This window comes from Adiantum capillus-veneris, chromosome 6, assembly GCF_014529385.1.
Source record: "Adiantum capillus-veneris isolate H3 chromosome 6, ASM1452938v2, whole genome shotgun sequence".
Taxonomy (NCBI): domain Eukaryota; kingdom Viridiplantae; phylum Streptophyta; class Polypodiopsida; order Polypodiales; family Pteridaceae; genus Adiantum; species Adiantum capillus-veneris.
In genome coordinates this window covers 83791211-83816473 of record NC_140936.1, presented here as the reverse complement: position 1 = coordinate 83816473, position 25263 = coordinate 83791211, and the positions used below count along the sequence as shown (strand labels likewise).

General features: G+C 41.5%; 1 protein-coding gene across 1 annotated transcript in view; it reads left to right on the top strand.

Moving 5' to 3' along the window:
- LOC147455801 (uncharacterized) overlaps positions 1–11342 on the top strand; it is a 32585-nt gene extending 21243 nt beyond the window's left edge. Inside the window, exons 2-3 of the mRNA XM_086513759.1 lie at positions 10877–11062; positions 11151–11342. Of these exons, the coding sequence (XP_086369885.1) occupies positions 10877–11062; positions 11151–11342 (378 nt within the window). The remainder of the gene's footprint in view (positions 1–10876; positions 11063–11150) is intronic.
- The last annotated feature ends 13921 nt before the right edge of the window (positions 11343–25263 follow it).

Here is a 25263-nt window from a genome sequence, read left to right as displayed (position 1 = left end):
CTGAATAACCCCTCAAAATATTTCTTGCATAGAATATTGTTTTCCATGCAGTTCTGCGTATGCATAAATAGGATGTCCCATCATCGGACATATGCATTAGACACTCTTTTTTGCTTCCACCTATGCACCTTGAGTGGAATACAACAGGCAACAAACCAATGTTATACTAACCAACAAAGCCATGTAGTGGGGTCACTACTGGGTGAACATTAGGCTTGGGGACTGCCCAACACTCCCTATCGCTTGGTGTTGGCCTACGTGTTAAAGTCGTTACAAGCACCAACAAAGACCTTGGGGCATGATAACCAACAACAAAAAGGCAAAATTCAATTGAGTCACTACTGGGAGAATAGGACACTTGGGGATTGCCCAACGCTCCCTATCTCTTGGTGCTGACCTTGGTGTAACCGACAATGAAGACATGGTGATGTGATTAAAATAATACAATTGAGTCACTACTGAGCAAATATCAGGCTTGGGGACTGCCCAACGTTCCCTATTGCTTGGTGTTGAACTTGCTCTTAAAGTCATTACGTACGACAATTGAGTCAACGAATAGGATGCTTGGGGACTGCCCAACGCTTCCTATCGCTTGGTACTGACCTTGGGGTTAAAATCATTACATGTGACAATGGAGTCAACACCGAGCGAATATCAGGCTTGGTGACTGCCGAATGCTCCCCATCGCTTGGTGTTGACCTGGCAAATTGACATCAGCCCAGTACACTTCCACGGATATCACATTTTTTAATTCCATATCTATCAGTGAATAATCCATTGAGTACTTTATTAATATCTTCCATGCTAATAAGTACTCCAACAATGCTCGTATCCCAAAAGGCACTTTTTTCCCACTGGGTTTTTTCCCTTTGGCCATCGAGGTATTATACCCTAATTTAGAACCTCATCATTCTATTTCCCTTGTACATGTTTTTGTAAATAAATAGAAGCCTCCTCATTATGCTATTACAATGGACAAATGCAACATCATCTCTCACATCAGACATATTCAGACCAATGAAGATGCTACAGCAATTTGAACCTCATCAAAAATTTCAACGATATATGAAGACAATCAGCCCATTAACAACCAATCAAAAACCTTCCAGAACCTCCACGAACACTTTTCAATAGTGCCCGAGGACGGGCACTAAAATCGGAAGGGGGGAATGTTACCTGAGTCAATGTCAGTGAACAGAAGCTGCTAAAGACCGAAAATCAAAGACGTACAAATGCACATCGAGGATAAATACAAAGAAGCAATGAAGATTGGAGTTACACACTTTTCACATTTTTCCAAAATGACCATGTATTATAATTTCATGAATTATTTAGCGATTGTGATAATTGTAACGTGTTACAGGCTCAATAAGAGTTCCAAGGTGTAAAGCATAGGTCAGTTAGTGTACCTAGGTTGCAGATACAATAAGTGTGGACTCTTAAAGCTCTTGGGCGTCGGACATTACACATTTTAGACCTTGGATAAGGTATAAAAGCCAACTTTGTAAAGTTTTGATTAAGTTTTTGGATAACAGAAACGTAGTGTGAGCTAACGGTGCTCACTCCTCTCCTTCTTGCGCTTGCTACTCTCTCTCCGTTTGTCACATTGCAGTTGCGTTTGTTGCATTGCAACCACAGGTAAGAGCTCTATGCATTGACATAACATATCACGGTATTTTGTAGCTTTTGGCATCGCCGACCCGCGGCCTAATTTCATCATAACTAGGAATTTACTCTTTCAAATAAAAAACTAAGCATAGGCAAGGTATTGGGGCATCATTGCTAAGCATTTAGATGCATTCTGGGTCAAAAATGACTAGGTTAAAAATCCACTGCTGTTAATAATTGTGATTTTGGAACTTGACCTAAAGTGGGGTTTGAGACCATAAACATGTGTGCTTAGGTCTTATAAACATGTCCTAGAAGTTTCATTACGTTTGGATGTCATTTGATGCTGTAATGGATGTGATTTTTTTGCCGATGAGCGATTGGCTTTTGGTGATTTCAGTCACGTGAGTGTAGCTTGAGTTAGATGCGAGTTGTTAGTTGTTTTTCGAGAGATTGACAACCTCTTGTAGCCTCTATGCACTAGTCGAGTCAGCTTCGTCCCATGGATTGAGAATTTAATCGTGGTTCTCGCTAATACTGCAATAAGATAGGATGGTGAGGTTAGACATGCATCCTACAACTGGCCACCAGACATTGACTACCGGTCACCAGCCAACCAGACAACCGATCGTTTGTTTTTCGACCACTTTTCGCTGCCAGCCGGCCATAATACTACGATGAAAAGGAATATTTAGGAGGCTAGAGATTGGGTTAAAATTCTGGGTTCCGGCAAGTGATTTTATCTTTTAGGGAGTTATTTTTTTTCACGCACGATGGATTCTCCTCATAATGGGGGCCTTACAAATGTGTGTTTTAACACATAAAATTACAAGGGGTAAATCAGGCTCCATACTTAACAGATCTTAGGACACCCTTTCATGAGGGAAGCAAAAATGGTGCATGACTGGTCTAAAAACCATCTCTACTTGCAGTTTCAAGATTCTATCATTCGGGTGGATCTTGTAACTGGTTGAGCACATCCTCTAGAAAAGAGGTTTATAACTGATCATAGATCTGACACCACAGTGCACTCGACCCCATTACAGTATTGTTACACGTGTAAAACGGACACTGATGTTGGGGAAGATTCTCCTTATATGGATGTCCTACCTGGGATGACTGAGTCAGACAATGTGGATTGGGTCCACCTAGCAGCAACCATAGATACTTGGGGAAATAGGGGGACGACCTTTGTAACACCTGAGGGAGATGAAATGCCACCACTCATACCCTTAAATATGCTAGAAGCAATGCATATAGCTTCTAATGACCTACAAGATTAAGGTTTGACTGGCATTGGAACCAGTAGCGCCTCACAAGACTATAGCCCACACGATTTGGGGCCAGAATCATCAATTAAAATTGACTATGAGGACAAAGAATCTGAGTTAAATCTTAGTGCAAATGTGGGGACAAACCATTCAGGGCCCAGTGGTACCCCAGATGACAATCTATCCAAGGGAGAATAAGACACAAGAAGCAATTCATCTAGTGACTCTTCACTAGAGATCGGCCGTAATAAAAAATTACACAAGAAGAGTAAGAGATATAAGAGGAAACAATATCTAGGAAATGTGCGTGCTAGAATAAATGAAAAGAAATCTACTGCAGAATGGCTTAATTATATAGGGGTATGTGATGCTCATCTGAAGCTGGTAGATAACTGGGTGAATACCTTCAAAGTGTTATGTGGTGTAGTCCACAACCCATTGACATCACACAACTAGAGGCTAGAGAGAAGCCAAAGTTCAGTCGTACAGTAAGGAGATGACAAAATCAAGAGCTAGCTCAACAACAAAAGGAATCAGAAGTGAAATCACAGTCCACAGAACAACAGGACCCCACAAACTTACACCCTGCACTGAACATTTCAAATCCTATACCACAGAGGAACTCAAGGTTGTGTATACAAAGGCTCAAAGAAAACCTATTGATGGGAGCAATGGAGTCTATGATGGTCCAGTGATAGTTAAGGAAATAGAGTTAGCAGACCCAAGAGAAGAGTCCAAACCTGTTTTCATTGCCCAAGATCTGACAGAGAGAGAGGAGTGTGTACTTAAAGAACTTCTCAAGGAATTCGGGGATATATTTGCCAGGACATATCATGATATGAAAGGTGTTCCACCTTCCGTGGTGCAACACACAATCCACATGAATAGCATGGCTAAACTAGTTCAGCAATGACCCTACCCAATGAATCCTAAATATACAAAAATCGTTCAATAAGAGATTGAGAAGCTTGTGAAATGCGGATTCATATACCCTATTGAGACCTCAGAATGGGTGTCTCCAATAGTGATTGTGCCAAAAAATAATGGAAAACTCAGAGTGTGTGTGGATCTGAAGAAGGTCAATGCCGCCACTAGGAGAGACCATTACCCCTTTCCATATTCAGAACATGTGCTTGAAAGAGTTGCAGGGAAGGAAGCTTATAGCTTTTTAGATGGGTACTCTGGCTACAATCAAATCACAATTGTGCTACAGGACCAAGCTAAAACAATCTTTATAACCAAATTTGGAGTGTTCGCGTTTTGTATTATGGATTTTGGCTTAACCAATGCCCCTGCTACCTTTTAAAGATTAATAAACACTGATTTTAGAGATATTTGAGGGAGTTTTGTGAAGCTGTCTTTGATGACCTTTGTGTCTATTCCTCTTGGAAAGAACATCTATCATGCTTACGAAAAGTGTTTGAGAAGTGCAGATTGTATCACATCTCCTTAAACCCTTTCAAATGCCAATTATATATTAAACATGGAGTCATTTTAGGGCAAATAATGTCCAAAAATGGGATTTCCACATATGAGAGAAAAATTAAAGCCATTGCTGAATTGCCACCACCTAAAACTATAAAGGGGTTCAAAGGTTCATGGGCTATGTTGGTTATTACCGACGTTTTATTTTAAACTTTGCCGAGATAGCTCATCCTTTGTACAAGCTTCTTATCGAGCTCCACTGGACCATGGAATGTGACCATGCTTATGAGTCATTGAAAAATACATTGACTAGCGCTCCTATTCTATGAGTGCTGCCCGATTGGAATGTAATTTTCCATGTTCATATTGATGCATTGAACTTTGCTATTAGGTGTGTTCTAGCTCAACCAGGAGAACATAAACTGGACTACCCCATTAGCTTTGCAAGTTGTCAATTGAATGATGCCGAGAGAAACTACACCACTATAGAGCGAGAAGGTTTAGGTATGATTTATGCAGTGAAGAAATTTTGCTACTACCTTTTAGCCAAAAATTTTGTTTTCTATGTTGATCATCAAGCCTTGTTGTATCTAGTAAATAAACCTTGTTCCACGGGAAGAATTACACGATAGTTGTTAATTCTCCTTGAGTTTGATTTTACCCTTGTGGTGAGACCTGGTAAAAGACATGTCATGGCGGATCATTTGTCTCGCATACCCAATGGTGAAGCCCCTACTGGGGTCGATGATGAGTTGTCCGATACTTCTCTATTCCTAGTCGAAACCATACCTGAATGGAGTGAGAAGATTGTGAACTTTCTAGTTAATGGTTTCCACCCAAAGAGCTTCATAAGGACATAGCTTGAAAACTACTTAAAAGAATGTGAACCTTACTCTCTCATTGTAAGACTCTCTACAGGCTAGGGAAGGATGATATTTTTAGACGTTGTGCCCGTGAGGATGACTATTTATACATACTGCAAGAAGCCCACATGGGTATAGCCGGAGGAAATTTCTCAAGGGAACCAACAGCTAGAAAGGTGTTGCAATCAGGCTATTGGTGGCCTACCTTATTCAAGGATGCATCACTCTTTGCAAAAGGATGTGATGAATGCCAATGTTACACGATCACACAACAAAAGGATAAGATGCCCTTACATCCTGTTAAAGTGACTCAATCATTTGAAAAATGGGGTTCGGACTTTGTAGGCCCAATTAGTCCGGCAGCTCGTAGCACTCAATCTTGATATATTATCGTTGCCACTGACTATGTGACAAAGTGGGCGGAAGCTAGGGTGTCACGTAAGGATGATGCGATGTCAATTGCCAAGTTTTAATTTGAGAACATTATTAAAAGATTTAGTTGTCCCTTTGAGATTGTGAGTGACAATGGTACTCATTTTATAAATGGAGTAATAAAAGAACTCACTACCAACTTTATGATAGCTCACCATAAGTCCACACCTTATTATCTACAAGAAAATGACCAAGCTAAGAGCACCAACAAGACCTTAATCTCTATCTTGACCAAAACGGTGGAAGCTCATGGCACATATTGGGATTTAAAGCCGACTTCAGCTTTATGGGCTTATCGTACTACGTACAAAGTTGCCATTAAATGCACACCGTTTAAGATGGTGTATGGCCAAGAAGGAGTTATGTCATGGGAGTTTGTCGTTCCTAGTCTTTGAGTAGCTTCTTAAGAAGGTTGGGATGGTTATCCCTTAGTTGAGAGATTATATATCCTTGAAAGGCTAGATGAAGAGAGGCAATTAGTTGTGCAAAATGCACTTGTGGAGAAAGATAGGAAGAAGAAATGGTTTGAAAGTCATCTAAAGAACAAAGATATCAATGTTGGTGATAAAGTCCTTATGTATGGAGTGTGTAACAAAAAGAAAAAGTTGAAATATGCGGAAAAATGACCATATAGAGTATGTGAGATCACCCCACAAGGAACCATTCGTGTGGAGACTCTTGATGGAGTTGAAACCATTGGATTCCTCGATGGGAGAAAATTTAAAAGATATTATGATCCTTTAAGCCAAGTGGAGCTATGTGCCATCCATCAAAAGAAGGCAGCCAAGGCACAAACAGAATTGAAGAAGATACAAGCTCAACAAGCTGAGGCTAAGGAGCAACAACAACGCATAAGATGCCAACAAGAGGCTAACCTTGGAGTTACACATGCATTCCACGTTGAAATCGATGAGGATTGGTTGGGGAATCTGACACACCTCTACGATACCCTATTGAGCTAAACAACACCTATGGAAAAGTGCTTTATAATGCAGTATTGGGCACGGGTGCTAAACATAATTTTCTATCATATGGGGTGCCCGGGGGATTCACCATGGAAAAAGTATCGCACCACGTAAGTGCAAGGGAGGGGGTTTTTTTATACAAGTTAAATAAGCGTATAAGTTAGGGGCATACCCCCAATAATTTATCTCTTAAGCTTAAAAATAAGGGAGGGGGTATCATATTTATTGGTTGGGGGGGGGGGGGGAGTGATAAAAGGAAAGAATGATAGGAAGTTTTTGTGTTTCAAAATCATTGCTTCCCAAAAGAGTCTGCCCTTGAACTTTTGAGTCAATAGCTACAAAGATCCATGCAAGAACTAACACTGCTTTGTATCAATCGATTGTTTTTTTATTATAGTTCATTGGTTGAGGGATGAAAGCTATAAAGATTTTGTATAAATGCAAATTTACACGAGGAACCTAGCATAACTATATGACCATTTTTTTAAAGTAATTTGGATGGGGAAAAATTGTATGAGTAGCTAGAGTGCAAGCTGAATGGGTACATAGTTTGAAAGTCAAACTAAGACACATTGAGAGTACATCTAGTTATCAACATAAGTGGTTCCTTAGTACGTTTCCAGTCACTATGCTACACTCTCTTTGATTAGTTTTACTCAGTTAGATCATGTGAGACCTAAATTTTATATGTAAGATAGGGGTATGATAATTTTTTGCATTGATTGTCGTATAAGCGTAGAAAGGGGGGTCATATTCCCTAATATGAGTCGTATATAGGGGTTTTATCAAAGTTGTCCACTCGCACGTGGTGTCCCGTTTTATATATAGAGAGAATCCCCCGGGATGGGGTGTGGTGTCAGTTAGGGAAGCCACCTCTATCTGAGAGTATTATCCAAGTCAAGGGTGTCAACAAGAAAAAAAATGCGGTTTTTGAAATCTGGCACACTTGTGTCAGTTATGACAATGGGGTTGTAGCTCAAAACTTTTTGGTCATGCCTGTTGAAACTATGCAGGGTAATATAAACCTAGGACGCACGTATATTATAGCCACCAAATGCACTATTGATTGGGGGACACGGGGTGTCACAACACAGAAACCAACTCTTTTCCCTACCACTCAATCCATAGTCCATGAGACATTTCCTCTTAAGGAAATAAAACCCAAAACATTGCATGTCCAAGAGATTGAACCATATGTCCCCATAGACCAATTCTCTAGATCTTCAACTGATGTAGTTGAAATAAAGCTTGAGACACACAAGACCCATCCCAATATAACAAAGAAAACATACAAGTGGGTCCCTAAAGATTCTTTAGCGACCATAGCTAGTGCTAAAAGACAAGAGCCTGGTAAGAGACGTCCCACTCGTCCCAATAAATGTAAAGAAACATTGAGTTGGATTCCTAAAAAACTATTGGAAGCCCATGACTACCATGAAAAGAATGATCAAATATGGGTGCCAAAACGTAAATTGTGCTCTTACTTGTGCATGGCCCATGTGAGCCCAATTCTATGGTTCTAAAACAAATTGAAGATCGTGGAAAGGAAAAAATCACGGAATGCTACACACCCGCTCCAAATCTAGTTTGGGTATGGAAGAAAGAACGATTTGTTCCACTTAGCTCAGGAACATGGAAGTCAAATGAAGATTCTTGCTTTTCATGTAGTTCTTATACAGAAATAGAAGCTTTGACACAACCTCCACCTACTATTGTACATATCCATACAAACAAGGAAGAGTTTGCACCTCCCGTTGTAAGTTCACCACTTACAACAACGTTGCAAATAAAATCATGGGAGAGTACCTTACCACCCTTGCAACTAGATGAAACGCATAGGGTGGTCGAAAACTATTGGTTAAAGCCTTCACCAATAACAACTTGGAATAATTGGTTTCAAAAGGTGATGACATCATTCTAAAAGGTATGATCTACCCAAGGAAGGGGGGAGTGTTTGCTAACATCCATCATTCACTTGCTTCCCTCTCAACCTTCCTCTCTGACCTCTCACTCTCCAATCCTAGGGAATGTATAAATAAAGCCTTATACTCACAAAAACAAGATAGAAAAGTAAAAGAGCAAGAGCCAGCAAACAATAATGTGGAAACTTACAATCTTTTTCTCTTGAGTCTCAAATACCAGAGCTTGTAACACAAAATCATGAAAACACATTATGCACAAGAACATGACCCTTGTAATATTTTCACTCTAACCATCATCTATCTCTGTGTACAGATATGGCTAGTATGCTAGAGTCATCCACTCCTGCCTTGGGTGACAGGTATCCTCGTTACTTTTCACAAGTGTTTCACATGGTCTTTCCGGTGCTTGATTTGGTAGGCACGCTAGCATGTGAAAGGAATTTCGAGGAGTTAGAATGGCTGATACGTCTCTTGACTACGACTAATCCATATATAGTAGAGAGAGTCTCTCCCATTGCAGAAGACTATCCTTTTGACCAAGATGACTATAAGCGTCTAGTGACCTTCTTAGTAAACATTGGTGCCTCTTATGATGAAGAAGAGTTACATGATGACACGGATGACACATATGGTCTCACGGAGGATAACTTTGTTTTTGTCAACGACGAGGATAGGGTTTTAGACTTAAGGTTCCCCCAATCTATACAATATCCTATTCCCTTGAATCTCTAAAGCGAGTGCAAATAATTAAGTTAGGGTTCCTTATGTTTTTTTAATGTGTTCAAGAAGTGTCAGTACCTTTTCCCGCTAATGTGCCTCTGGAAGGTGGATGTTTGGTGGTGACTATTGTGCAGTTTGTGACTACATAAGTATGCCTTTGAAGGACAATGACAATGGATGTTTACATGTTACAACGGATGTTCTCCATTGTATCAGGTGTAATGCTTCCTTTTATCTATGCTTCCACATTTACATGTTTGCATCTTGTCATTTGAATTCTAACACTGCATAAAATTTATGAAATTGTGACATTGCCAATTTAAATGCTGTAATTTTTTCAAACTTCTAGTACCTTGTTCTTCTCTTTGAGTTTGGTCTATTAATTGGCTTTAAGTAGGTATCAGGACATTAGGCTAAACTAGGCCACTTAATTGATGACTTTAATTCCTAAATAGTCTATTGATTGTAGTAACTTTAGTAATGTTTTAGGCTATGAGGATATAGTTCTCTCTAGTTTATTCCACGTAAGTGTGACTTGTGTTATGGAAGCCCATGTGTTAAACTGGTATTTGAGACCTCGAGTCTCTCGGCTAGTTTATGCTCAAGCTGGTATTTGAGACCTTGAGTCTCCCAGCTGCTGGTATTTGAGACCTCGAGTCCCCCAGCTACTTGTTGCAACTATGACAACAACAAAAAAGAAAACAAAAAAAAGAGAAAAAGAAAAGAGAAAGCAAATAGCACAAAATTCCTTGTATTTTATGTGGATCACACTTAAGTGGTATAAGTGACAAGACCACTAGTCCGTAGATCCTGACGAGAATTCCTAGGGTTAACTACTCTTTAGTCAATATTTTTTAATTAACTTCGTCAATCTAGTACTTACTTTAGCCCTAGCTCCTGTGTACTTCTCTTAGAGTCGACCTAATAAATCCTAACTCAATTGCGTTTTCTTTAGGTACTACGCTTGTTCTAGTTGGCAATGTTACAATTCATGAATTTGTTTTTGCATTTTCTAGAATATCATGTATGCATTTCACTTATTGCACACTTGTACATGTTGTCTTTGAGTTTTCACAACGTTGTTTTTCTTTTGACACGGGTACTTCTACTGTGGATCCCAATGTTGCACTGCTATATTCCGAGGACGGAATCTACATCAAGAAGGGGGGATGTTGACCACTGGCGTCCACTTCTAGTAGTCATGGGCCGGGCTTGTCGATCCAATAAGAAAAGAGTAAGAGGGATCGCCGATGAGAGGCGCACTCTAACAGGAAGATTCAAGGGCTAGTTGGCTAAGTATGGGCGCCCAAGTGTGAATGGGACGAGCTCATATAAAAGTCACCTAAACCTGAAATTCATTCATTCTTTCATTTGTGCAATTGAAGAGTGCTCTTACTCCATCTCCATCTTCTTCTTATTCATCTCCTTGAGTGTGTGTATATATACGTGTGAGAGATAGAGAGAGAGTGTGTGTGTGTAATCAAGAATTGCGACGACGGCATGGCAGCAGCGAGGCGGTTGAGCACGGCATGGTAGTAGCTCCTTCTTCTTCGCGGCAAGGAATCCTCCACGAAGGCAAGTGTAGGGAGGTGAGTGACACACCCTTGCTCTCTTGAGCTTGCTAGATTAGCCTGATTGTGCGCTTGCAACCATTTGTGGCTTGTGCACAGTGTATCGGCAAGTCCCTTGCATTGAAACGTGCGGCAGACGTGCACAGAGTACGCTTGGACGCACACAAGTTCATCAGAGTTTTCAACAAATGTGGCGTCTTGACGAAATACGTTGGATGCATTCAAGTTCATCAAAGATTTCAACCATTCAAGGATTCAAGCACGGCTTGGAACTTGGATTCTTCAGTTTGCAAGTTCAAACGACTTGTTGTTTTGAAAAACCTTATTTCTTTGAGTTGTGATTGAACGTACAATTAGCACGGTTTATTATCAGGCTACGAGCTTTTTGAAAACCAGGTATTACCTTTCTTTTCTAGCATGGAACGTCCTCACCATGGATTTGGACATTGATATGCAAGATGCTTCTGATTTCGAGCATTCCACATACGTTTCATCTGTCGATGCCATGCGGACAACTCATCTCACGGAGAGTAACAGTGCTGCAACGAGGACAGATGACACGTAAGATTTTCTTGACATGTAAGAATTTTGTGCACTACACACATGTATGTATATGCTAGAATCAAATTTTGCACAACTGAATCAAAATGTCACTACATTATCAGATTTAATTAAGAAAAATAAGCGGGAGTAATCCAAGGGCTCTGTTGACCGGCATATTCAGGAGCAAGGCTCCACTCCAGGCCAAGGGCCACCTCTCGAGCGAGATCCAATTCCGGATCCCCTACACTCTCTTTCCCAAAAAGAGGTGTAGGATTTGTTGAAAAACAAAAATCCACCAATATTTTGGGGAGAAGAGCGTGAACATAATAAAGATATAGTGAATATCTTTCTCAATAAGTGGGATGGAATTCATGATCTAAGATGCACCTCGGATGCAACCAAGTTGCTATAGACAAGTCTGACACCGGAGGGCAAGGCCTACAAATGGTGGATGTCTCTCAAGGAGAAGGGCATCATGCCACAGACTTGGGCGGCCTTTGAAACTGTATTCAGGAAGGAATTTTTGCCTACCAATGAGAAGGACAGAAATTTGTGTGCCTGGATAAGTGTTCTATGCGTCAGCATAAAATACAACTGGAGTATATTTCACATTATTGGGATGTTATCCTCAAGTTGGAGGGGCTTGATACCTTTCAACAAGTACATGGGTTCATCCGTGGGCTGACACCAAAGCTTAAGAAGAACATTAAAAACCCAAGATCCCCAGAAACTTGAGGAAGCAATTGTCCAAGCTCATATACATGATGATCCCGATGAAAAAGCATTGCATAGTACTCGTGTGCATGACACTACACCTGCCAATGCACGCCCACAATATATGCAGCATAAGAGAAAGTTTACAGAAAATGCATCACAGAATTCCAAAAATCCCAAGGGGTCTAGGGGTCCTCTTTCTAGTGAAGAGTTTGAGAAGGCTAAAATGGAAAAATTATGTTCTACATGCTTAGGGAGTGGACACGGCAAAAAAAATTGTCCCCAGGGAAAATCTGCTACCCAAGGAAAAGAGAAAGCAATACACATGGTGTAGCTATTGTCTCTTGAGTCCTCGTCCTAGTTTTTCATTGTGGAAGTAACACACCAAAGCGGTGCATGAGTGTTGTATCATGGCCTCAATATGGCAGCCGACTTTTGGTCCACATGAGTTGGTGCATATGCATGGATCTATCCAAGGGCACATGGTGCGAATCTTGGTAGATGTTGGTGCTTGGCACAATTTCATTAATTAGAAATTAGTAAAACGGCTTAAGTCGCCCAAGATTCCCAGTTACCACCGTTACAAGGTTGCTATGAAAAACGGCCATGATGCCAAAATATGGGATACTCAAGTGAATGATGTATCATTAGAAATTCAAGGGTACCATATATTTTTGAATTTTCAAGTCATGAATATGGAGCGGGTAGATGTGATACTTAGACAAGAGTGGTTACATAGTTTAGGATCATCACTTAAACGTAGCTATGAGCATAACAGTTTGATGTTTGAATCCAATGGTGTACACATGCTGTTGTTGGGACAGAAGGATGTGCCTTCCTTGCCACTCATTTGTACAGTCCAGCTTAATGAAGCTCTCTTCTCAAGATGCAATATAAGAACTCTTTTTGTGTTACTCCATGTGTCGATCATTTTATTTCCAATGTGGATATTGATTTCAATGTTGATATTGTTTTGAATAATACTCTCTCAACGCCGCATGCTACTCTCTCTTCTTTTCCACCTATGGCTACTACTTCCGAACAAGAAAATGTTGCTAATAAGTTTAAGGAACTATTGATGGAATACAAGGATGTGTTCCTAGATGATCTACCACCAAGGCTATAACCGACACGGACTGTGCAGCATGGCATAGACGTGATTGAAGATAGTAAGCGAGTAAGTAAACCACCCTACAGAATGAGTCATTTTGAGGGTACTAAGGTGGAACGTCAGCTTGCTGACTATCTCAGTAGAGGGTTTATCCAACCCAGCTCTTTGCCATGAGCCTCTCCTATTCTATTTGTGAAGAAAAAGGGTGGTAGTATGTGCATGTGCATGAACTACCGTGGATTAAATTTGGTTACTATTAACACTAGTTTTGTAATTGGACACTTAAGTGTCCTGAGACACTAAATTGTCTTGTTTTTCTACCAAGTTTTGGCAATTTATTTGTCAAGCTAGAAAGACGTTTTTTACTTCTTGCTTCTACCATAGATTGGTTATGAGGGAAAGAAAATAGTGGATTTTCCTCCATATCAAAATACAATCCGTATGGAGAGAATTCTGGTAAGTTCTAAGACATAAATTTTAGTAAAACTCCACTCTATTTTTCCAGAAAAATCATAAATCATTATATGTTTTTGTAGAGATGGCCTTTTTATGTTTATAAAAGCCAAGTGTAAACACTTAGTGTTGCAAAATAATGGAATGCGCTTCAAAGATAAGTTTTCAAGTCGCATGGAAGCTATAGACATAATTTCATACTTGAGAACGTGTAGAATAAGAGCATAATTGTGGTCTTCCAAAGGTCCCCTCATGAAATTGGTACTATTCTAGTGCAATTTGACAAATACAAATGACTTTTTATGTTTAAACCAAGAAAATACGTATTTTTTGGGCTCCCTAACTCAATTAAATTTTGTTGCTTGAACTCTATCTTGAATTGTTTATCCTGCAGAAACTCTTAAAAATTATGAGTTCTCCATAATAACATTGAAACCAAGGTTTTAAGCACCCCAATTGTGTATATACCATGTACTTTGATACATTTAATTGATCTACATGGAAAGTTTGATATTATTTGAAGTTTTGAATGCTTATGTCTCAAGAATGAAATAATGAAAATTTTCTCTTATGCAGTTTTGCATATGAAAAATGATCCAATAATTTCTGCATACCAAAGCCCTTATACTTGCCACCTTGAGTGCTCAATGGAAAGGGCAAGCAATGTCTCACTTTCTAAAGCTAACGAATACATCCGAAGCATATTTTTCTTTGTATACAATGATATGCTTGAAATGACCTTATCAAGCACATGGAACTTTCCATTATTTTATATACTCCAAAGTCATTTTTTTTGCACATGAAACTTTCAATTATCTATAGCAAAATTGTGGAAGATTCACCTATAATTTTCTACAAGGTCGCTTCATTTTTTCTTGAGCTTATAAAGGCAATTTCTTCAAATTGTCAATCCCAGTCTTACGAGGGTCAACTTGATGAGCATAGTTCTTGATCATGATACATTCTAAAATGCAAGGTTATATTTTTAAAAGACCCTCTAGCTAACATATTTAGGAATATCAAGAGGGTATTCTTAAATAAACCCTCTAATGCAAGTAGCATTTAATTTAAATTTGTTAAAAAAGGATACTTAAAGTGTCCTGCTTTGGTACCAAACTAGTGTTAAGAACAAGTACCCATTGCCATGAGTGGATGACTTGTTTGATAAACTCACCCATGCTTGTATTTTTTCAAAGATTGATTTACAGTCCGGCTATCAGCAAGTACACATTAATCTTGTTGATATACCCAAAATTTCTTCTCAAACAAGGTTTGGACATTGTGAGATTTTGATAATGCCCTTCAGGGTGACCAATGCCCCCGCTACTTGCATGACACTTATGGATAGTGTCTTGAGACCATATTTGGAAAGGTTTGTTATCATTTTTGTCAACAAAATTCTTGTGTACAATGCCTCTGAGAAAGAGCACTTACAACATTTGAAGCAGGTGTTTCACTTGCTAAGCCAAAACTAGTTATATGCCAAAGAATCCAAGTGTGATTTTCTCAAGGAGGAGATTCATTATTTGGGGCATGTTTTCTCAACTACTGGGCTACACATGGATCAATCCAAAGTGGATGCCCTTAGGAGGTGTCCCTCTCCCAAAAATCTTAAGGAGCTCCATAGTTTCTTGGAATTTATAGGTTTTTATCGTATATTGGTTAAAAACTATGCTCAAATTGCTGTTTTGATGATCGATCAGTTGAAAGCCAAAGGGAAAACCTTTCGGTGGGTTACCTACTCCACAAGGGGACAGTACGTGTACCGATGGACATGAACATTGGGCACCAAATTATTTATGAATGTGATGACAATCCAAGTGCAAGGCACCCGAGTATTAAGAAAAATTATGCACTCATACGAGAACAGTTTTACTAGCCAGGTTTACATGGGTATGTTCAAGAATACATCTTGCATTGCCAAAAATGTCAAGTTAATAAAGTATAACGCCTGAAATCAGGAGGACTCTCATATCCTTTTGAGATTCCCAATGGTAAACGGGAGAGTATATCTATGGATTTCATTGTGGGTTTACTTGAGGACATGACTGGGTATGTGTGGTTGTAGACCGGATGACTAAACTTTGTAGGTTTATTCCAACCAAGTGAACAATAAAGGCTCTAGATTTAGCTAAGTTATTTGTGGACAATTTTTACAGATTGTATGGATTACCAAGTAACATTGTGAGTGGCCATGATCCCAAGTTTAACAATCACTTTTTGAGGGATGTCTTTAAAAGATTGGGTACATACCTCAGCCTAAGTACGGCCGATCATCCTGAAATGGATGTTCAGACTGAAAGAGTCAGCCAAGTTCTAGAGAATATGATACAAGTATATGTTAGCAAGAAGCAATCAGACTGGGAAGATTATCTTCCTACTCTCAAATTTGCTTACAATAGTGCTAAGCATGTTACAACTGGCTTCAGTCCTTGCATGCTCATGTATGGTTTTCAACCTCGATCACCAGTCACAGTGGGGTTGGCCACTGAAAAACTCTAGTAGGTCAAGGACTTCATCCAAGAACACATGGAAATGTTGAGACTTGCTCGTCAAAATGTTTGACAAGCACAAGATCGGTATAAGAAGTATGCTGATGAGAAACATCGGCAAGTTACCTTCACGAAAGTGGAAGAGGTATTTTTGTGTGTCAAATAGCACTCAAAAAGTTTGAAGATTGGGCCAACACCCAAATTATCTCCACAATATTGTGGGCCTTTTAAGATACTCAAACAAGTTGGTGGTAGGTCCTACAAACTTTTGTTACCTGCACACTCTTGTATACATTCGGTATTTCATGTAAGCCATTCACGTAAATGCATACATGGGGACAAAAATGTTATTGATCACAAAATATTAGTTGATTTCACTGAAACTCCCACCCAATCGCATGAACTTGAACGTATATTAGATTATCATGATTTATGTACTCGTCATCATGTACGTAGACAAGCTTTACTCAAGTGGAAAGATCGACTTGATGAAGGTGCCACTTGAGAAACCATTAGTGTTCTTAAGAAGAAGTTTCCTACTTTTGTTTTTGAGGACAAAAACACTTCTCCAAAGGGGAGTAATGTCAGACCAAGGGCCACCTTGGAGGTCAAGGACTTGCCAAGGGCCAAGGGCCAAGGGCTGAGGGCCAAGGGCCGTCTGTCCAGTGGAGATAGGATTCTAAAGCCAATATGCTATAAAAGGGGGATTGGGTGAAGGCTACACCATGGCTATCTTCAAGGTGTGCCATTCATAAGAATTATAAAGTTTTTTTAAAGGCTCGATAATAAATTTCCACACCTCACGATCCAAGGGTTACCTTATATCTATCTATTAGAATTTTCTTGCATTCATTTGCATGTTGTGATATTGGTCGTGTTTTATTTTCAATGCAAGCACCATGTCGCAGTAGTTGTATCATGGAGGCGGTGACACCCCACAAAAGTTAGAGCCCCCTTAGTAGTTGGCTCCCCAATAGCAGCCATAGCCACTAGAGCACGCTGAGGCACGTCCTATTCCTACACCCTCTCTAGTGCAGATACACACTTTGGTGCAGGATTTGTTTCGTAGCGCAGAGTGTGTTCTTAGTCTTCCATCCTGCCTAGATTTTAGGACAATGACAGAGGCCCTAGAGGGTACCACGGCTATGCTTGCCACAATCAGGAACTTCGTGCCTTCCAAGAGCTGGCAATCACGCATCGTGTTTCGCATACATGATTGACGTTGCATGAGGTGGAGGCTCTTCCATTGAACACGAGCTCCCTTTACAATAGTTTTGTCCCAAGCAAGGAGCCTTAGTGCCCCGTTCGCCCTTTCACATAGAGGACTATCTCCACCTTGGCATGAGAATGCACGCCCTTCTGTGATATGTGATGTACTATGGTGTCGTGCCCCACCATTTGAAGGTGCCTACGTACTTTGCCTACCAACTTTGTGTAGAGTTTATTCTTGGGCTCGTTGTGTGACTACTATGATAGACAACCATGAAGGGGTCACAATTTTTGTAGGCTGGGCTCTTGCGAAGACGATGGAGTTCACTAGCCATCCGGATTGCCGATGTCGAGTAGAGATGGTGGTTTTGTGGAGATTAGTTCAGGGGCTCATCACACGGCTCACACAATTTACATCATGACTATATGTAGATTTGCAAATTTGGGAGATGGTACATCAGGCCCTATTGCACACTAGCCAACCAGGAGATGATGCTTGCTCAAATTTAGTTCTAGCGGGATAGGGCTCGAGCAGTGGTTGGAGAGTATCTAGCTATTACGGAGGCCCGCACCAAGTTGGCTGTAGCTTTTGGCAATTAATGCACCATATCATAGATAGGGGTGCAGGTTCCTCGCATTAGGGTGCAACTGGTGCCGTACATAGAGCATGTAGCTTGAAATTTAGCTTCAAATTGATTTACTTGTATACGTTTTAGATGTTTATGCATTTTGGGGTCTGACTTAGCTCCTTTTTGCGATCTCTTCCTTCGTGTTTTCTTCTTTTTTTGAGATTGGACAATTGATGCCATGTCTCTTTACTCAAGAATATAATTTTGTCTTTGGAGTATCGATCATGTGAGTACGTTTACTGGTACCACATGTGTACTTTGTGATGGATCCTCGGTAACCTCAATCAAGTTTAATGGCATGATCTTCGGTGCATTTGGTTTATTTGGACATTGGGCAATCAAATGATCTATGCCACATCGATTACACATGAGTATCGGCATTGTAGACATACTCGCTTGATTGGTTTGCATTAGTGTGGCACTCTTTTGTAGCCTAATAGGACGCTCCGCCATACGATGCGGACCTCCACACTCATAGCATTGAAGAGGTGGTCTTTTAGCAGTGTAATTGATATTTTGGCTTCTTGCAGCAAGAGCAGCTACTTGATAGACAGGTTTGACTTGTTCCCAATAGCCCTCCATGTTGTATTCTGGACTTTATTCAAGCGCATCCATCCCATAGGCAATATTAGGGTCTATATCTTCCTCACAGCCTTCCAAACAAGCAATAGAGGCGGTAATGGTGTTGTTTTAGCAAGATTTTGGGCCCTAGGGACCATGTGTTGTGATTTTTGTTCAAGAGGTGGGGTCGGCATCAATGCAGGCACTCGAGGTGTGTCTATCCATGCTAAGGTTGGTCTATTGGCCATCTCACACTTAAATTCTATAAAATTCTTAGCTTGATGACCATACCTTCCACAGGCATTGCAGTTCCCATTGAATTTTACTCTAAAAGTAGGGAATTCACTGGTACTATGCGGTCCATAGCATACTGAGCACCATTGTTGCTTCCTTCTTGGATACATATGATTGTTTTGCGGAGCATGATTGTCTCTAAGAGTCTCTTTAATGGCCTTGGTGAGATCTGCTAAAGTCATCGCAGATATCTTTGGCTCCTTATCAATAGGCTTTAGGATCATTGGCTGATGCCCCGATGCTTGCGAGCTAATAGATTTAGGCACAATAGACACTATTTCTCCTTGAATCATTAAATTATCCTCCAATTGGATCGCATTGGTGCTGACTGCTTCCCAAGTGGTGATACCTCTAATGACTAGGCCATTGTAGATATCCTCATGTCATAATCTCCTAATGAATCAGCGCTCATTTGGATTACAACGAGAGTTCAAATGCTTCAAGCGACTAATAAAGTCTCTTGCTGACTCTCCTTCCTCTCGTTGGGCTTTATGGAGCTAAGAGGCTACATCCCAAAGCACTCCCTCTTGTATGTATTATTTTAAGAACAGTCTCCTAAGAGTAGGGTAAATCATTTTTTCTTCCACCTTTAGGGTTCTATACCAATCCCCAACGTTCCCGCTTAAGGTTAGGCTTAAAGCATTACTCTTATGCAGGTCATTGTGTTCTCCTAGAGAATCGCATATTTGTTCAAACACTTCGATATTCTTTCTCACATCCCTGTCTCCACTAAATTTTTGTGTGAGCTTGGCTATTTCTACTGCCTTACTTCTACGTTCTCTATCACGCGTGTTACACATATTCTCAGCAATAGATCGACCGATAGCTTGAGCAAATGTTGCCAAGTCACCTAAGTGAGCAAAAACCATGGGTGGAGGTGCTCTAGAGACTACATGTGGAGTAGGTATTGGCATTGGGCTTAGCACATAGGAAGCCCTTGGGTTCCATGTTTGGTATGGTGTTGTGCCATGTGGTAGTCCAAAGTTCATATGTGTGGCCCTGGGCATAGCAGTTGTCGGATGTGACATGCTAATGCTAGCCGGTATGGTCCCATGGAAATAAGAGCTTGGGTGTTGTGGTTGTGAAGCATAGGTTGTTGAAACAATGGGAGGGGTAGGGGCTACATGAGTGCGATGAACCATAGGTGCATACGATTGATTGGTACACACTTGTATGGGCCGTTGCTGGCATTGAGCTACCATGTAGCGGGGCTTTACTAACAAATGAGGTCCATAGCACGTTTCTTGGCATGACCATAATTGGGGTAGGCATGGTATCCGTGGTGTCATCAAGGGAAAGATGAGCTAGACTTGGAAAAATAAAGTTATGACCTGTAGGCTCAGACTGCACTGAGACCCCTCGCGAAACAACATATGGAGGATCAATCGGACTTACCGAGGGAGTCTCCATTTGTGATAAGGTTGGTTTTTTAGCCTCCCCTGTATCCAAGAATCTTATGAGACCTGTTGAAGGCATATGGATCCCCTTGTTCTGTCTCTCTAGCTCAATAACCCTATGGATGACCTCACAAACTCTTTGTTGTTGATCATCCGCGCTAGTTGCACCCATTGTGGATTGTAGGACATCTAACCAACCCACGCGATAGGTGTGACCTGTGTATAGGTCGGTGTCAGTTTTTGTTTTTAGTTCATAATCCCTATTCTCATTTAGGAATGCTCCATCTACTCTTGGGGTGCTAGGGGTGTCCTTTGAACTAGATGCAATGTGGATCTCTATGGGTTGACCCTTAGTGGTCACTAATTGAGGAGCACTCAATTGCTCTCCTAGAAAAGATATTGGTATAGGGGCTTTTGCTTTTAACTCTCTTCATTGCTCCACCTTGCTTAAGCTCTCAATTTCCTTTTCCCTAGCCGCGATGATATATCGCTCAACCTCTTGCACTTTGGCAAGGCTTCTACCATCAAGTAATATGACCTCGGAGGGGAACAACTCTGAAGAGTCAGGGGGTGCGGTGAATGGAGTATTCACGTGCACAATCTCAAAGAGAATGGGATCTATGTTGGTCATGAATGCAGAATTTACTTCCTCACCCCCCTCATTTACATCATTAGCTCCATGTTCAGAGCGAGTGGCTCTACTAAAGGTTTCCTTCAAGCGTCTAAGCACTCTTGGCCCGGACCATGGACCCATGGCATGCATTTCTTGGTTTGAGCTATCGGAATTAGTCATTGGGTAACCCTCCATGACGTCGTAGTCAGAGCAAGTGTCACTAAATGCTATATGCGGGTCCTGAGTGGTACTACCTTGGGTGCCAAGGGCTCCGAACCTAAAGTAGGTGGCTATTGAGAACTCACGTAAGTCAAAATGCTCGCTAGTTGCTTGGACTCTAGCACACGATGAGAGTGCATATGCATGTGCCTTTGGCACCCTACAAGAGTCAGTGAATAACCTCAAAGGTTAACCGCTTACTTTTTTAGGCGTCCGTTTTCACTCATTTTTTGATGTTTTTTAATGTTTTTTAAAGATCGGTTTTTGGATTAGAGCGTGTGATAGCTTGAAATGAGCATCTCGCTCAGGGGGATGTGGTGTGCTTTACAGCACAATGTTCGGTTACCGAAGCTCCGTTGGCTCTCAAAAGTCAATTTTTACCTACGCGTGAGGCTAAAATACGTAATTTGAAAGGGGGACTGAGGCCTGAGCCTGAGCGTGAGCTTTGTCTTGGGTTTGAGGAATATTCCCGATCCCATTTTCTTTTTTTGTTTTTTTCTTGGGATAAGGTCACCGCTACCACGCTGTGCGCACGAGCACACACACACCTAACCTACCTACTTACAACTAATAGAGCTATTGTTACACACTAACACACTACTATAACAACTCATTAGCTAACAGAACTACTTGTTGTACTTTACACATAACTAACATTATGGATCTACTACCTTAATTCTAACACCTTATCACAGAGAAAACACCTTATGAACAGAAAAAACAAAGTACTTTTCAATACCTTATTAACAAAATCATACACTGCAACAAAACAAACTCCTTCTCAACACACACACCTTCCTTCTCTACCTTTCTTACATCTCAAAATGCACCACAAAGCAGCATAGAGTGCTACTCAAGCTTGATATAGGGTATTTCCCCGGCAACGGCACCAAAAATGTGCACGTTTGTTGTACGTGTCAATGCAAGGGACTTGCTGATACACTGTGTGCGAGCCACAAATGGCTGCAAACACACAACCAAACTAATCTAGCAAGTTCAAGAGAGCAAGGGTGTGTCACTCACCACCCTACGCTCGCCTTTGAGAATGACTCGTTGCCGTGAAAAAGAAGGAGCTACCGGCGTGCCGTGCTCAACCGCCTAGCCACCACCGTGCCGTCGTCGCAATGCTTGATCAACACACGCTCTCTCTCTCTCTCTCATGCATACACACACACACACACACACACACAAGGAGATGAAGAAGAAGAAGATGGAGACGGAGCAAGAGCACTCTTCAATCTCACAAATGAAAGAATAAATGAATTTTAGGTTCTTTGTGACTTTTATATGAGCTCGCCCCATTCACACTTGGGCGCCCATACTTAACCAACTAACCCTTGAATGTTCCTGTCAGAGTGCGTCTCTCATCGACAATCACTCTTACTCTTTTCCTATTGGATCGACAAGCCCGGATCATGACTACTAGAAGTGGACGCCATTGGTTAACATACTCCGATGAGCTTCCAAATACAGAAATTATTTTACTCAAAATTTTCAAAATTCCGGAATGTGTTTGAATACCTTCAAACACTGCAATTCCCCTCTTCTTGGAGAGATCGTAGTGCTGATGGCCAATTGTAGAGATGCGGCGGCTTCGATGTGGGATGCCTGCCTTGAAAGGGCCAAAGGGTTTGGCCAAGTGTAAAGGCCAAACCCTTAAAGGGTTTTTTCTTGTTTAAAAAAAAAAAATGTAAATGATGCTCTATAGTGATGACGATATCCGCCGAGTCGAAAGCAGAGGGAGGGGGAGTTGAGGGCATCGAGGGCATGCGGTGTAGTAATGACTTGTGAGCATCTCCCTTCTGCGAGCCCAACAACGCAAGCAAGCCATGATTTGGCATAGGTCAATTCTAGCTCTCTCCTTGACTCAGAGAGGTTCCCCACACTGCAGCTTCGACCTCAATGGCGCCCTTGTGTGTGTTGCGTACAATGCTGCCCCACAAAAAGATTTTTTTTTGGTTTTTAAACCAACTCCCCTTCACTCTAGCTCTGATATCAATGTAGTGTTCTAGAGATTGCCCTGCACGATCCTTTGCCCAACATCCCTTTTATAGCCTCTCGGCTTTAGGATCCCGTCTCCACTGGCTAGCCTGCCCTTGGCTTCACACCTGGAGGTCAAGGACCTGGCCAAGGACCTGATTTGGCCATTGGCTAGGTCCTTGACCTCCAGGGTGGCCCTTGGCGTGACACTTGGAGGAGCTAGTTAAGAAACCCACTCACTATGAAAAGTATGCATTAGCTCTGCCCAAATGGGTGTCAAAAAAGTGGACATAGGGAGATCGAGATTCCAAAATGTGGGCACATAGAGCCTTCTATATGGTCCAAAGTGTGATGCTGTATATCATGGCAAAAACTCTCTTGATGGCAGAACAATGCAAGTCATTACTTGCATTCAGTATCATCTGTAGAGTGCATGGTCTATATCCTAAGCGAGTAAGCAAGAACACCAATTTTTTCTCGAAACCTAACCAAGATTTGGAAAATTTTACCAATTAAAATACACTACATAGTCTACATAGTTCTTAATCTCCTCCATGATGAACATTGCACAAAGCTTGGTGACTTACATGGAAAGCCAACATGGTTCGCCATGCACAATGACAAGGTATCTCAATGATTTACGTGGATGACATGAATGCCACATCCCCAAATAGCCACATAAATTGGCAAGTTACATGGCACCACGTCCTCTCCCCACCCCGTATCTCAGCAAGTTACGTGGCCGTTGCCACATTGCAGTGGATAAGACATTTACAATGATGTCTACTTACACCTATGCAACTTGCTGAGCTATATGGTATGCGCCACATAACTTGCTAAGTTACGTGGTTGTGTCATGTAACTTGCAAAGTTACGTGGTTTCACCATGCAACCCATTAGAAATCAAGTGCCCCACGTCAACACCATGTAACTCTCAAGTTACATGGCCCCTACCACATAACTCGCTTGAGCTACATGGCCCTTGCCATGTAGCTTGGGCGGCCTGCATGGAAAAGCCATGAAACCGGATGGCACTAAATGCCAATTACGCTACTTGGCATGCCATGAAACTTGCCAAGTTATGTGGCACCTACCACACACAACTCGGTCAGGCTATGTGGTAGTGCCACGTTGTCGGGGGATATGTGTTCGCTACGTGAGCCGGGCAGGTGCCGGGCCTCTGGTTGTGAGAGGTGTGAGATAGAACAAGAAAAACAGATGCATATGGCTTTGGCAATCACCGTAGTCTTCAATTAATCAATTCAAACTCTGATTATAATGCAATCGGTAGCCAAGGCGGGCTGTTAGTAGCACCAACACTTGGATGAACTGATAAATAGGAGTTTATGCTCCCTTTACAAATTAACCGGGCCGTTAACGACACCAGACCTAACAAAATGTTTAATCAACTTCGGACTGATGATGATGCCAAAAATTTTCTTAAATCGCTTTATCTGCTTGGATTCTCGCCTTCCTGAGTACCTTATCTTGCCGGAATCTTCTTATCTGCTCTTGCCAATCATCCTTTCCCTTGCCGAGATCTATCTTCTCCTCTTTGGCTTGCTCTAGCCTCGCTTGGAATGACTTCTTGCCTCAGCTTGCTTAAGCCTTAACAAGATTTTTGCTCAAGCTCTCTTAATTAAGTTCCTCCGGGCTTCTTGCTCCTTCGACCAAAGTTCACGCTCTTTCATCTTTGCTTTGCTTGCTTCGACAAGCTTCCTCGTCCAAGCTCCTTCGGCCTCGTCCTTAGCTCAAGAACGAGAGAGAGAGAGAGAGAGAGAGAGAGAGAGAGAGAGAAAGAGAGAGAGAATCCCTCCTTCCACGGCCAAGAGTCCTCCTGTGAATCCCTTCCTGCCTCTTTTCGCTCTCCCCTTGCCCTATTCGCCTTGGTTGCTCTTCTTGTTTTTGCTTGCCTCGAGGATGAGAAAGAGAGAGATGGAGAAAGAATCTTTGCCAGACGAGGATGAGCCGAGGGCTTCCTCCCCTTCCCCTCTAGCTCCTCGTTATCCTCATGTGCCTTCTTACGCTCTCCTCCCCTTTTGCTTTCCTTATAATAGCCCTCTTGAGTTTTTTGCCCCACCACGCAGTCACGGTGCCGTGACTGAGGTAGCGTGGGAGAGGCCTTGATGACATGGAAGTCCAGCCGAGAGGAGTGTTGAATTCGACGTGACTAGTGCCAAAAACATGTGCCATGGCAGCCTCGTCAATTCTCATCTCAGCCTTGCTCTCGTCCGAGCACCGCAGCGCATGCTACCTCCTCATCTTCTTCTT